Raw genomic sequence first — 15291 nt, forward strand, 5'->3', positions numbered from 1 at the left:
GAAGAAGAAGGAGGGTGTCAGAATTTGAAAATCCACCCTCCTCCATTTTTTGTTAAAGGTTGGGAGTTCTATTGGTTAGTTTTGGCAAATTTACACACTTGAACTGCTAGAGGCACAGCAAAACAGTCGCCGCTCAACAAAAAAGGATTATGGGACTGATGGGAGCACCAGGTTTCACAGTGACCGTGTGCTAGGTCTAACCTGTGTAACAGCAGCAACAGAAAGTTTCCCACTCTCCTCCTGACAACATCATCTGTAGTGGCAGGAAGTGAGGCAGAGGACATACAGTGATTTTAAGGCTCTAGCTAGCTTCATAAACACAAACTTATTATTAGCCGCAGCTTTGACCCTTCGGCTAAGGTTAGCAAGCTAAACTATTTGCAACGTTTTCCTTCTATTTCTGAAACACTTCGCCGATATCAACACATGCTTTATTTTGTTTATTGCTAGACCCTCTTTTGGATAAGTCTGTCTTCCTTCCTTCTTTGGTTGCTTTGCAGTGTAGGTAGTTGTTGCCACTGCTGGAAGAGTGACTTTTCCTGCTTAATTTTCCACCATTGAATCAGGCTTTTACCATCTGAAGGGCCATGCACACATGCCTGCATTTGTGGAACAGTAAATAGTAACACCCTCTCTCTGAACATGACCTGTGATTGGCCAAAGTTTTCCGTGACAGGCCAGATTTTCTAAAGCCTGAAAACAGAGCCAAGAAGAGGTGCAGAAGTCTCATAAGCCACTTGAATTACAATATGTTTAAATTTTATTATAGGAAAATAGCGAAATAAAACTGCATACCCCAAAATATTTTAACATCAGAACTGAATATTGTTTTAGACCCGAGTAAACTAACAACAGATTTCTTTTTGTTTTTTTCCTCTCACAGCAACGGCAACGGCAGCAAAATGAACGGGTCGCTGGAGCATTTGGACCAGCCCGACCCAGACTCCATCAAGATGTTTGTGGGCCAGATCCCGCGGTCCTGGTCAGAAACAGAACTTAAAGAGCTTTTTGAGCCCTTCGGAGCTGTGCACCAGATCAACATCCTCCGTGATCGCACCCAGAACCCCCCTCAGAGCAAAGGTACGGTCAAGACACGAAATTATCCGAGTTATTGCTTGTTCTTCCATGCCACAGTGGTTGATGAATGTTAGAATCTTGAAATTATTGTATTTTTAGAATATATCGTTGAGATTAGTTCACTACGTTATCTGCTGCTTACATTTCACATTATAGATGATTTTATTGAGAGGGGTAAGCAGTTGTAAGAGATTTTAGGGTTTCATAACTTGGCATGAAATGTTCGTATTCTTTACATTCAGGGCTTGACGCTAACTTTTTTCCCAAGGAGCACATGTGCTCCTAAGTTGAAAAAGTAAGGAGCGCACAAAGAACTTTAGGGGCACAATGTAAATTGATCAAATAATGTGTTTTCTGTAATAAACGTGATGCAAATAGACATTTACAAGCAAAATTATTTAATGAATTTGTATACAAAATGTACAGAAAGGTAAAATCATCAAGTTTTGAAAAAGTAGGCCTATTGCAATGTAATTTTGTCTTTAATGTTATTATCTTTATTATATATATATATATATATATATATATATATATATATATATATATATATATATATATATATATATATATATATATACAGTACAGGCCAAAAGTTTGGACACACCTTCTCATTCAATGCGTTTTCTTTATTTTCATGACTATTTACATTGTAGATTCTCACTGAAGGCATCAGAACTATGAATGAACACATGTGAAGTTATGTACTTAACAAAAAAAGGTGAAATAACTGAAAACATGTTTTATATTCTAGTTTCTTCAAAATAGCCACCCTTTGCTCTGATTACTGCTTTGCACACTCTTGGCATTCTCTCGATGAGCTTCAAGAGGTAGTCACCTGAAATGGTTTCCACTTCACAGGTGTGCCTTATCAGGGTTAATTAGTGGAATTTCTTGCTTTATCAATGGGGTTGGGACCATCAGTTGTGTTGTGCACAAGTCAGGTTAATACACAGCCGACAGCCCTATTGGACAACTGTTAAAATTCATATTATGGCAAGAACCAATCAGCTAACTAAAGAAAAACGAGTGGCCATCATTACTTTAAGAAATGAAGGTTAGTCAGTCCGGAAAATTGCAAAAACTTTAAATGTGTCCCCAAGTGGAGTCGCAAAAACCATCAAGCGCTACAACGAAACTGGCACACATGAGGACCGACCCAGGAAAGGTAGACCAAGAGTCACCTCTGCCTCTGAGGATAAGTTCATCCGAGTCACCAGCCTCAGAAATCGCAAGTTAACAGCAGCTCAGATCAGAGACCAGATGAATGCCACAAAGAGTTCTAGCAGCAGACCCATCTCTAGAACAACTGTTAAGAGGAGACTGCGCGAATCAGGCCTTCATGGTCAAATAGCTGCTAGGAAACCACTGCTAAGGAGAGGCAACAAGCAGAAGAGATTTGTTTGGGCCAAGAAACACAAGGAATGGACATTAGACCAGTGGAAATCTGTGCTTTGGTCTGATGAGTCCAAATTTGAGATCTTTGGTTCCAACCGCCGTGTCTTTGTGAGACGCAGAAAAGGTGAACGGATGGATTCCACATGCCTGGTTCCCACTGTGAAGCATGGAGGAGGAGGTGTGATGGTGTGGGGGTGTTTTGCTGGTGACACTGTTGGGGATTTATTCAAAATTGAAGGCACACTGAACCAGCATGGCTACCACAGCATCCTGCAGCGACATGCCATCCCATCCGGTTTGCGTTTAGTTGGACGATCATTTATTTTTCAACAGGACAATGACCCCAAACACACCTCCAGGCTGTGTAAGGGCTATTTGACCAAGAAGGAGAGTGATGGGGTGCTGCGGCAGATGACCTGGCCTCCACAGTCACCGGACCTGAACCCAATCGAGATGGTTTGGGGTGAGCTGGACCGCAGAGTGAATGCAAAGGGGCCAACAAGTGCTAAACACCTCTGGGAACTCCTTCAAGACTGTTGGAAAACCATTTCAGGTGACTACCTCTTGAAGCTCATGGAGAGAATGCCAAGAGTGTGCAAAGCAGTAATCAGAGCAAAGGGTGGCTATTTTGAAGAAACTAGAATATAAAACATGTTTTCAGTTATTTCACCTTTTTTTGTTAAGTACATAACTCCACATGTGTTCATTCATAGTTTTGATGCCTTCAGTGAGAATCTACAATGTAAATAGTCATGAAAATAAAGAAAACGCATTGAATGAGAAGGTGTGTCCAAACTTTTGGCCTGTACTGTATATATATATATATATATATATATATATATATATATATCATCTCTGCAATATGATGATCTTATATAATGTTATTACTATCCTAAAACATTCTCCAGGTCCTCTGAAACTCTGCAGGACTTAAGCCTCTTTTGCACAGAGCTTTCGCGGCGCCCACCGCGGGGTAGGGCGCAGAGGACAGGATTTGGGGGAGTGCACGCTCGTTCAGGAGCTACAGCTCCATGGTGACCGCTTCCGGGTCTACTTCAGGCTCTACTCTGCTATTGGACGCACGGCGCGTTGCGGTGAAATTAAAAAAAATTAAATTCGAGCGCAGGCTGGCGGCGCGCAGACACTCGCGCCACTCAGCTCGGTGGCAGAGTGGTGTGCTCTTGCGCTGCGGTAGCACATACACATTGAATGGGTTCATCGGCGGAGGTCTGCGCTTTGCGCGCTCTGTGTGAAAAGGGCTTTATTTCCACCCTGCCCAGCAGCAGTACCGTAGCGAATGGTCCCTAAAGGCCTCTATACATGATCAGCCGTAAAACCGCTTTGCGCTGGCTGTCCCATTGTTTGTCTATGGAGAGGGCAGCAACGTCTGACAAAGCGGCACCGCTACCCTTGGCGTTGCGCACCGCTCTGATTTTCCGCCCAAGCGCTGCGCTCAGAGTTGAAATTATTTGAACTACGGGGAGAACGGAGCAGGCTTCCCCGGAGATCCACCCGGTCCATCTCCTCCACACTTTGACTTATTTCCACGCTGCCAACAGTGGGACTTATATTCATTGTGCCGACAGTGGCTTGGAAAACCGCCCATAACCCTGTCACACGGGGAAGAGGGAAGGCTGCTGGAGTTCCTCCAACATTTGCGGTTAGATTATCATATTTTTTTATTGACAAAAATATAGGCTGCTTCTGTTGATTTTTTTTTTTAATGCGCACATGTGCCCCTAAATATTTTTTACAGTTCGCACACACCTATTTTTAGTCGCAAATGCGAGTGAACCGCTCGCACTGTCGAGCCCTGACATTATATACAGTAAATGATCTTTTGTTTACTGCAAAACATAAATCGTTGATTTATTTCATTATTTAATTTGTTATTGCCAAAATAAACTGGCTCATCTAAATACTGGTTGGTTACCTTCCAAAGTGCAGAGAAACGTAGACCTTTATATAGCTGCCGTTGTCCTCTACCTTTTAGTGGTCAAGCACTATACACAAAACCCTGTTATTGCCACGTCACCCACCATCACATTTCAGCACAATCGCCTTAGGCAGTGCACAGCATTGCTTGTCTGCACATGCAATGCAGCTGTTTTTTGTGCTTACAGACGAGATGATTCAATAGTCTTTTGTTTCAGGGTTAAAAAGTAGCACCTTTTTTCTACAACCCTGCATTATGGGAATATTTTATTTCTTTTACTTTGGCGTGCTGGCTTAAAAGCAGCATTGTAAGGAGGAAGTGTTACTCAACTGCAATTTTCCATTAAGACATCTATCGATGCGCTCACCTTAGAAATGGTGCTCGAGTTGAGCGATTCAGTTTAGGTTCCAATTAGAGGAGACAGTGAAGTGGAAGCCTGCTGTCTGCAGAGAGCTGCAAAGTGCCACTGGAAGTGCTCAGTCTCCCGTAACTAACTGCAGGTGAATAAAGTAAACGACAGTTTCCCTGATGTAACTGTCCTAGGTTTACGACATCACCCAAATTTCAATTCCCTTGATGGTTGGATGACTCACCATGGCTGAAGGCACTAATCTACTCTAGGGTTTTAATGTGGTGAGGCCCTGCTTGATGCTGGGCTCTAAATGGAGCCAGTTTTGGGCTACCAGTGGTTTCTAGGCCCTGACTTACCAAGCCAGACAACGCCGTTTGGCTATCATTAAAGGTTTCTGGCCAACCGATACCAGTAGTATTTGAGGTGTGTCCAAAGCCATTTGCATTATTCGGCCCTTATAAGCTGCTGTTCCGCAGATTGAGTCTGCAAAATTGTTGGTGGAGGCAGTATGAGAGAGTGTTGCCTGACTGGCTATTCAGCCGAGTGAATCAGAGATTTTACCCATTTAGCGCAGTCTATCCTTACATTTCTTGCCTCTGCCCTTTCTTCTTTTACAACTGAAAGACATGCTGACAACAACGCTGCTACTTGGAGACAGACATGTTGCCTTTCAGGCGCTTATACTCTCCCTTTTCTGACTTTTTTTCCAGAACTCATTCAAACATAAGTCGTGCAGCGGTAAATCACAACATCTTGTTACAAAAATGTGTCTCAGACAAATCGGTTGCCTTTTAACTGGTTATTAGCAGCACAGTTTGCTTAATTGCTATGAAATGCGAAAAAAGGAACCTTTAGTGCCTGATTTAGATCTTGATTCAGTTTTCAAGGCTCCTCACTTCACTGAGACTGCTTGGTCAAAAAGAGCCTAGTGTGTCAGGGCCCTAATGGCAACCCAGCATGTGACCAGGATAGCACTTGATTCACATGATGATGATTTTTACAAAAATACACACACATCTTAGCAACGTGAGTGTGATCAAAGGTATACTAGAAAATCTCTGGGGTGCTTATTATTCCGTGTGTACATAGATATACGGCCAACACTGCAGTTCACTGGGAGGCTGAGGAGTTCAAAGCCCCCTTTTTTTAGCAGAGCCCTCCTCTGTTCTATGTGGAGTGTCAGCTGTGATGGCCTATTGACATGTTAATGCAATGTTAATGTATTCTAATAGATAATCTGGCCTGATCACAGCGGTCTTTGGCTCGCTCAGCCTGTGTGAGGTGAATATGTTGCAGCAGCACCCCCACGCCCATTTATCTCACTGTCGTCCTCCTTTCCCAGTGGTCCTACTCCTACTGGGAGAAATGGGGGCAGTTTATTAAAACACAATGGCCTGATGATATCTGGCTTATGTTTATTTGCATGGCAGATAATACACCCTCCGCCCCCTTCCTGTGTCATCAATCTTGCTTTTGTTTGATTTGTTGGTTGAAATTGCTATAATCCCACTTCCACTTTGGTTGTTTACTTTGCCACGGATCTATTGAGGAGCCATCAGATTTGCGGTGTTTTTTAGGTCACGTCTACCGCAGGTCATGAAAAAATCATCTGATAATTATCACGCCTCTCTGGATGGTTTATTTAGCTCCAGTAAATTGGAGGCAGGGCTAAGCAGCAGAGAAAGAGAGAGCTCAGCTGGTTGTGAGAGAGAGAGAGAAGAGAGCAGCTCGATGCATATTAGAGTTCAACAGCCCTCCCCGCGGCCTGGGAGCTCCAGTAACAGCATAATACACACTATGTAGGTCAGAGACGCTGCAGTGCTCCACTTCCCCAGCCCAGTGAAACTGACAGGCTGGAACGCCACTGGCGGTCTGCTGGGACGGAAGGATGAGAGGCTTTTTTTTTTCCCTCCCCCGCTCTTCTTTTCTTCATCCCCCTCCCCCACCTCCTCTCTCCTCTTCCCATGATTCCTCTTCCTTGCTTTCACTTCTGCCTTCTTGTCTCTTGGTGCTGTTTTCATGCCTTCTGTATGTATGTTTGTATGCGACTGGGTTCTTATGTAACAGGGCACTACTCTCTCTGATGTGTTGATGTGTTGGTACGGTGCCGTGGCATGCCCAAGCGCTGTTGACCCACGGACTGTGCATCAGTGCCTCCTGACAGCTATCTCACCCCGTGGCCATCTCTATGGCCATGTCACACAACAGCCCTCAGCTATCTCATTACTCCAATGTCCTCGCTGCGAGCTCCTACATGAGCAGTGTTGCACCATCTAACAGTTGACGCTAAGAATATCCTGTCACATGTTTCTAACATGTGATCTGCGGAGAACATACACTCATCCATTTAGCTTCTTTCCTGCTCTGCAGCAGTCCTGGTATCACATTCACTGTCTGTATGCTCTGCGTTTTTAATGCTGTTTTTGTCTCCTTCCCCCCGCCCATTGTTTGTCCCTGTTTCTCTCTCTCTGCAGGATGCTGTTTTGTAACTTTTTATACAAGAAAAGCTGCACTGGAGGCCCAGAATGCACTGCACAACATAAAGACTTTAAGTGGGGTGAGTAAGCACAGTATGGGCTGCTTTTAGCTGCTTGAGCCCCTCTACATCCCCGGTGCAGGCTGTGAGCTGTGTGCCGGCCGATAATGAGCTCTCGGCTCACTGAACGCCTGTCTGGCCTGAAAAATATCTCGGCCCCCACTATGCACTAACACCACACAAAGGACTGCCCCTGAACCTCAACACACTGAACTGATAAGCTAGCTGACCCTACACACGCACACACACACACACACAGACACTCACACACACACATATGCAGGTATCAGGTAGAGTGTGCTTGACCAGGCAGCAGGTTATTCACTGAGGCACAGGACCCGATCGCCACAAAGTGGAACAAATTATTAATGCTTGTCTTCATGAATCATTGATGCACATCTACATTTTTATTTCCCAAAGTTGGAGGTACAAAAAGAGGCGAGTTCAAGTCTTTTTAACAATGAGGCTTCCTGAGAGAGAGTGTGGTCTCTTAATTCCTTACCTGATTTATCTAGAGATTAAAGCCCAGTCAACCGGAATAAGTGCAGTTGCTTGTTAAACGTGTACAAATCTGCCCCGCCTATACACCGCTCTAAACGACTTTCCTTCCAATCAATTAAATCTATAACAAACAACTGCACCCGTCGATTAAATCAATAGCTCAGTCTATTGGAAATGTCAAGGAGGTTACAGGTAAATATTGAACCGGGTTGATAAATGAGTGTAGCAGTCTGAGTATACAGGCCCAGCTCTCTTCACTGGAGAACTATCAATCAGCCAGACATTTCAAATAAAGTGTGGTCTAACAGCTCAGCTCTCAAATCCCAGTCCCTGATCATACTGTTGCTGGCATTGACTGCAGGTGACTGAGTTTGGTTTGCGTGACAGTGGGAAAAGCTTGTTTCTGTTCCTGTTTTCTCTCCCTTCTGTGCCTCGCTCTCCTTGGTCAGTGACGCTAGCCAGTACCCATACTGAGCAGGCCATCTGTCTGCTTCTCTTTAGTGCTTGTCAAAAACAAACCCACCACTTTTCATAAGTACAACCTGCTCGGGCATCTCACGGCTAGATTTATTTCCTTTCTTTCACATCACATGGCAGGTAAAATGCGCTAAAAATACATTTCACTCAAAGTTCTGAGAGTCGCCTTGCACCGACGTCTTCATTAAATAGCGTGAAGTGACAGATCCTAAAGCACTTTCTCACATAATGAACACAGCGCGAGGGAGAGCGTCATGTTCAGAGATGTTAGGCTGACTCAAACGAGATTTTTCACAGCTCTGGTTCGCCACACCTTGTTGTGTTTGTATGTGATATAATGGTGTATAGGGGAGGTGAAAGGCAATCATTATCTCAAAAACTTAAACTCACTGTACATTTTAAGACGTACTGAAATGGCTCTGTTGTCAGTTATCTCTGTAAGATTGTTCTAAAGATGATGAGGGATGTTGACAGGAAGAATCGATAAGTTCAATCACAAGTCTACACTACAGCGAGAAGTGAAATTGGATACCGGAGAATTTGATCCCCGCCATCAACTCATAGACACTTCTTCCTGAATCTGGCAGTGGTGAGGGATGATGGTGTTTTGAGTGAGAGAACAAAACAAGAGGCAGAGAGGGATGCTTGAAGATGGAGGGGATGAGTGTGAAGATATGAGACCAAGCACCTGCATAGTTTGTAACAGTGACAGGTGCAGTGTTAACCATTTCTCTTCCCCTCTTTATTTCCAGATGCATCATCCTATCCAGATGAAACCCGCTGACAGTGAGAAAACAAGTGGTAAGTGGATGCATGTGTAATGTAGGGTGACATCAGCAGCAGGGCGGGAGGGTACAGAGATGACTTCTGCAGAGGAAAAATCATTTGAGATTAAGCCAAGACAAATGGGGTATGAGATTTTAAAAGAAGGCGGGGGCTGGATTGTGACTGTTTAATGCCAAAATGAAGGCCAGAGAGGGACTTAGTTCAGGGAATGTACGGCAATACACAATTTCTATATGGTGTCAGGGGTTAGGAGGATTAAGGGCTTTAAAAGGCACCAAGGGGAGAAGAGTAGAGCAGGTACATAGGATCTGGGCGAGAGCACAAATGGATGATACAGTCATCTGTCTCGAGAAGTAGACACTGAGGGAAAACAAAGCTGTGAGTTGCAGAGATTTGTACAAGAGGCTGGCACCTTGAGTGAGAAGCAGAAAATGTGGTAGCATGACAGGGAGTGAGCTTGAAAAAGAGAAGTGCAAGATTTAACGCCTGATGTAACTGCCGCTTTCATAGCTCCATGATTGTTTGTCTGAATAGCTTTCCTCTTTTCATCCTCTCCGCAGCGGTAGAAGACAGAAAACTCTTCATCGGAATGGTTTCAAAGAAATACGGCGAGAACGAGATCAGAATGATGTTCTCGTCTTTCGGGCAGATCGAAGAGTGCCGAATTCTCCGGGGACCAGATGGTCAGAGCAGAGGTAGGCGTGCTTTCAGCGCTGGCACAGTGTTCTTTGCCTCACAGCCGCCACCTTCAGCGTAGCCGAGTACATATTCTCATCAAGTATTTATGCAGGCCCCTCCCTGCTTCTCCCTTTCAGCCCCCTCCACCCCCAAAATCAAGTGCTATTCACCTCCAGTGGCACCCATTTCAGTCCCCATAGTCTATCCTCCCGTCACTGTTACACTCAGCCTCCACATCTCTCACAGCGAAGGGCCACTGCTCTCACTGTCCGGCACAATGGCCCGTCGCCTTGGCAACCGCTGGCTGCTGGTGTTCGTGGGCTCAGCTGGCAGGCGGCTCAGCTCAGCTCAGCTCCTCCTTTACCGCCTCCTTCATCACACTCTACAAAGGCAGGAATTAGCTTGTCGTTGCATCTCCTACATAGCTCTCGACTGCATAAAGCCTTAGATAGCAGGCAGCACGAGGCTTTGCGATAAAACCTCACTGCAGAGACAGTTGGACATAAATTTCTCTTCCCCTTTTTTTTATTATATGTTCTTAATGTAAGCACAATTTGAAATGGGCCTTAAATACCCTTTGATGTTTGCAGATCTTGCACATTTTACCAAATCAGAGCCTTTCAGTGTGTATATATGTGTGCATTTTATGTGTTTATAATCACGTTGACTGTTTCACCATGACACCACATAGTCAAGCCTCATTGGGTGGCAATTTAATCCGTCGATCACTGTGCTCATGTGACACGTGTTACTGTTTTCCTTGTTGTGTTCTTTCTCTGTGTGCTAACCAGTGAGGGTGGTTCTGTGTGCTTGGGAGTTGCCATTCTCTGTACTGTAATGTGTTTTTTGGGGTTCATAACGAGTTGTCCAAACCTTTTGTCTTGTTTTGTTTCTTCTTGTCCCTACCTCCCTCCCCCCCTCTCCTATTGTTCCCCCCCTACAGGCTGTGCGTTTGTCACATTTGCTACCAGGGCAATGGCACAGAATGCAATCAAAACCATGCATCACTCTCAGACTATGGAGGTACTGTACCCCTTAGCACCTATTTCTCATTTCCCCTCCTCCCCCCCCCCCCCCCCCCATACATTCTACTGCCCCCTTGTGTTGGAAAGATGAACATGTCCAAGCAGATGGCGTCCATTCATCACAGAGCATGAGTCATTTCCAAAACCACTCTTGCTAATTACAGAATTACATTGTCGTCTGCAAAATAATTGAATAAAACGTGAAACATTACCTCGCATAGCCACTGAATCCAGAGCTAACAGCACACGACTGTCATTTCCAATTTTGGGCTGAACTAAATGCATCTCATTTATTAATTCCTATCATATTTTGAAACCTAGCTATCACAATCATCCAAAATCAATCTATAATTTGGACCACAGGGAAAAGAGCCCACACTATCAAATATAGGTTGACAAAGATTTTACCCAGATTGGAGCAGCTACCCTATCAGATTTAGTCAAAAACTGGGTCCATGTCATCGTGTAGCCAATGGTATCTTTTTGGAAGTGGAGCAGCAGTAATGTGACAGCTAGCAGGTCAGAGGCTCCCCAGTGAAGCAGCAGACCAAGTCTAATTAGGAGCCCAACCAAACATAACACTCCTTCTCCCGGATTAAACGCAGGCTCCAGTGGTGCTTCCCCCTATATCATAACCTCCCCAGTTCTCAGCTGCCATGGAAGGTGCTGCTGGTGCAGAAGCCATTTTCCCTGTTCAGCCTGGTCCCTGTCCGGCTCTCAACTCTCAAAATACTTTAGCACCGCATGCCTCGTGTCCATGCGTCTGTCTGAACAGTGTGGGACTATCTGTTTGTGAGAGTGTATTGTAATGCATTTTTCTTGTTAATGTCTGCTGACATATCCTCGTTTGAATGTCTGTTTTTTTTAAGTGTTGTCTCCATCTGTCGTGTGCTTGTCTGTGGACTCGTTTCAGCTCCTCAGAGTGCTAAAAAGATTCACTGTCTGCAGCATTGTCCTGTGCCCCTTTTGGAATGTGGCCTGGCTCAGCTATGCATGGCAGATGTCCTCTGTGTGTTAGCTTTGATATGAATGCAGCAGGCATCAGAAAAACTGTCTTGAGGCATAGATGATAACCCCCTTTTCAAAGATTCCTTGCAACGACTGTGTCCTTGCATTGATGAATGAACTGTGGATACTTCAGTGTGCTCCATAGTCGGTCTAATGTCTCTGACCTCTTCACTGCTTCAGGGCTGTTCCTCACCTTTGGTGGTGAAGTTTGCCGACACACAGAGAGATAAGGAGCAGCGGCGCCTGCAGCAGCAGCTAGTACAGCAGATCCAGCAGCTCAACAGCGCCTCCACCTGGGGGAACCTGGCTGGCCTGGGGAGCCTCACACCGCAGTACCTGGCAGTAAGTGTTGCTCAAACACGCTATCCTGCAGAGCTGCACAATTACTCATATTATCATATGGCACAGTTTTAATTTCAGTATGTATTATGGGTTTAGCCATGCGTTTACCGTGTGGGCCTCTTTAGTTACACAGTACAAGTGTAGAAAGAAACTTGGTGACAATATGAAGGAATATATGTGAGGTAATACATTAGATGTGACATCTATAATAGTAGATGGAGTATAGATAGAGTCAGATCGCAAAGAGGTGTCAATTTCTGATGTGGTGTATTGGTGGATATATTGTGAGGTGTTAAGGTTCATGTTTGAACAGACCACACAGTCTCAACAAAAACTGAAAAAAGGCAGATCTTTCTCAGGGATATGTTGTGTTAAATCATTTCCATGTGATCCTGTTTCGTTAACCTGCTGTTTGTTAAACAGTGAGTGTGACTGTTCTGGATGGAAATACAACGGCCATTTTGTCTCCAATATAGACTGCCTCGTAGCCCTCAAACCTTTGCAAAAATCCTTATAAGGATATCATAAAGTTTAGCTCATCACATGGTAGATACATATAAACAGTGTGATGGTGCGGAATGCAAATGAATTAAAGGTTTAGGGCTCATACACATGCAGCGTTTTTTGCATCCTCAAATCCATTGTTTTCCAATGTAGACACGTTGCAGGCATGCTCAAAAGTGAGAGCAATGCCGTGGCAGCACACAAGTGTTACCTTGTGCCTGTTTAACAGGACGCTCCGACCTCACCCTTAGATAAACAAAGTTTAACTTTTGGAACACAGCATCGTGCACCACATGTCATGACACAAGGAACAACCAATCACAGATATACCAGATACAAATACAGAGAAGTTGTTGATCATTTCAGTACAGGGATACAGTCTGTCCCACAGACAACATTTTAGGCCTAGTACACACTTAAAAAACATCACCTGGAAGATGATAAGCTTCAAACTTGGGATGGTAAGAAGGATATGATACAGTGCTGTTTATGGTTACTTAGCAACTTAAGGTGCAGCCTGCCTCGCGCCCCTGAAAGTTGGCACAGAGTAGCCACATGAACAGCACCCAGCACCCCCGACCTTGCATTTTCCACGCACTTAAAGACGCAGCATTTGTCCCTGCCCTTAAACTGATTGTCTTCTGCTCAGAATAGGAATATCTTGTTTCAGTTTGTGTTCTGGCTGAAGGACACTGGCATGTGACTTGCATGTGCTCACTCTAATTCAGAGCCAATAAGCATGTGACTTGAACATGAACATAACATGAACAGCTGAGCTGTTTGTGTTTCTGGCTGGAAAACTAGAAGTAGTTACAGGCAAGAACGGATTAAAGTGACTGTGCTGGTACTTGGTATATCCAAATACCACATACGTTTTGATTAAAGGGAAATGGAGAGCTGTTGTAGCATCAAAAGCATTTGGTGGTAATTTCTTAAGAAGAGAGTAGGGCTGTACCCGACTTAAAATTACGTTAGTTAAATAGGATGTGGCTGTTCAATGTGTTAATTCGACTATACGTTCCTTTTTTTCCGTAAATAGCTAGAGACTTGGAAAGGGGTCCAGTGGGATTTTCAGGGTAACAGCAATATTCACGTAATATAGTGAAAAGCCAAGTAAAACCATAGAGCTAAAGTTAACTATGCTAACGATGAATTGAAAATGTGAAACAGCATTTTTTTGATGATACTAGATACAAAACAAAAGCCAGAGACTGTGCAGTATTAAGTTGCTGTGGGCTTTAAAGTCACCAATACTAAGCAAGAGGCAAAGATACCATTATCTCTGAGCCTGAACGGGCAGAACCTCTCTTCCTCCAGGCAGCTGCCTCCATCTCACCTCAGCCTCACCCTGGGTCTGGGACGGCAGCTGCCTGTGGCAGAGAACAGCATGAAAGCAAAGAGTGCTCACTCTACAGCTAAATCTGGGGGGCAAGAACAACTTGAAGAATCTTAAGTTGACTGAGGGGATGATTTGAACTTTCAGCTTTCAGAGCAGTCATACAAGACAGTCTCCATGTTAGTTTTTGTACAAACCTTGCTTTGCTACTGCACCTCAAACTAAGACCCCATTTACACGTAGTCACTTAATGAATACGATACAGCTTCAGGTGCATTAACACCTCTTCCTGGACTGGAGCAGAACTGACTGGGATTTGCACGTAGCCCGAGAAAACTAAGACGGAAACGCTTTATACATTAAGTGGCTAAGTGTAAATGAAACTCTCTCAAATCTTATCTGGAATTTATCAGGATATGAAACACTTGAAATATAAATGGGCCCTAACTCGCCAATAAATTCTGCTTCTCAGTAAACACATAAGCAGATCAAAGCATCACATATTAAAAGATGAATGTATGAAAGCCGAGATTTTAACATCCAGTCTTTGTTCTCACATTTACTGTCTAATGGAAATGTGAATAATCAACGTTATTCTGAAATTCAAGAAAACAAGCAGCTTTGATTACACTGATTGATTTTTCTTTTTTTTTTTTAATCCAGTCTTTCTTTCCTTCTCCTCCACAGTTGCTCCAGCAGGCCACGTCCACCAGTAACCAAGGCAGTTTCAACAATATGCAGAGGCTAGGAGGTGAGTTCACCCTCTCAGATGTCGAGACCACTGTTCTTAAGTCATCCTCTGTAAAGCCAACACTTCTCCTGTCAGCAGCCTTGTGACTCACTGCCTGACGCCCACATGGTTTTAACTACCGAAAATCACATGACTCTTTCAGATCAGTGACACATTGATAATCAGTGCTGTTATTCCAGGCTTGTGCAGGCTGCTTAACAACAAACACGACACACATTACTGTGATTTGGTTGAATTAAAAACCAATAGAGCAGTGAGGAAAGATGTGCCATGTTAGAATCAAGAAACAGCAAACACTATCATTTTAATGGGGCCAGTTTTTTTTTTTTTTTTTACTAAATACTAAAACCAGTACTGCATTTTCCCATTGGTATTAATAAAGTACTCGATGTAATACAACCCTGAACCCAGTGTGAAACTACAATAAACGCTATGATTGGATTTGGCCAGAGTGACCAAATGTAATGATTTAAATATGGTTTTTAAAAAAAGAGACTGAGAGAGGGAATATTTTCTAATAGGTGACACAACATTTATTGACTGATCAATTACTGATTCTGCTCATCAGTCATTTTTTTAATCAGTTC

At 43.9% G+C, this 15291-nt stretch overlaps 1 protein-coding gene across 6 annotated transcripts in view; it reads left to right on the forward strand.

The window, feature by feature from the left end:
• LOC117262026 (CUGBP Elav-like family member 2) overlaps nucleotides 1–15291 on the forward strand; it is a 34012-nt gene that overhangs the window by 12639 nt on the left and 6082 nt on the right. For 4 of the 6 annotated variants that reach the window (XM_033634648.2, XM_033634646.2, XM_078167776.1 and 1 more), the window contains exons 2-8: nucleotides 884–1080; nucleotides 7235–7317; nucleotides 9027–9075; nucleotides 9621–9755; nucleotides 10682–10761; nucleotides 11952–12113; nucleotides 14641–14704. In XM_033634648.2, coding sequence (XP_033490539.1) covers nucleotides 884–1080; nucleotides 7235–7317; nucleotides 9027–9075; nucleotides 9621–9755; nucleotides 10682–10761; nucleotides 11952–12113; nucleotides 14641–14704 — 770 coding nt within the window. The remainder of the gene's footprint in view (nucleotides 1–883; nucleotides 1081–7234; nucleotides 7318–9026; nucleotides 9076–9620; nucleotides 9756–10681; nucleotides 10762–11951; nucleotides 12114–14640; nucleotides 14705–15291) is intronic. The other 2 variants (XM_078167779.1, XM_078167778.1) reach the window with 1 other exon arrangement.

This window comes from Epinephelus lanceolatus, chromosome 5 (genome assembly GCF_041903045.1).
Source record: "Epinephelus lanceolatus isolate andai-2023 chromosome 5, ASM4190304v1, whole genome shotgun sequence".
Taxonomy (NCBI): domain Eukaryota; kingdom Metazoa; phylum Chordata; class Actinopteri; order Perciformes; family Serranidae; genus Epinephelus; species Epinephelus lanceolatus.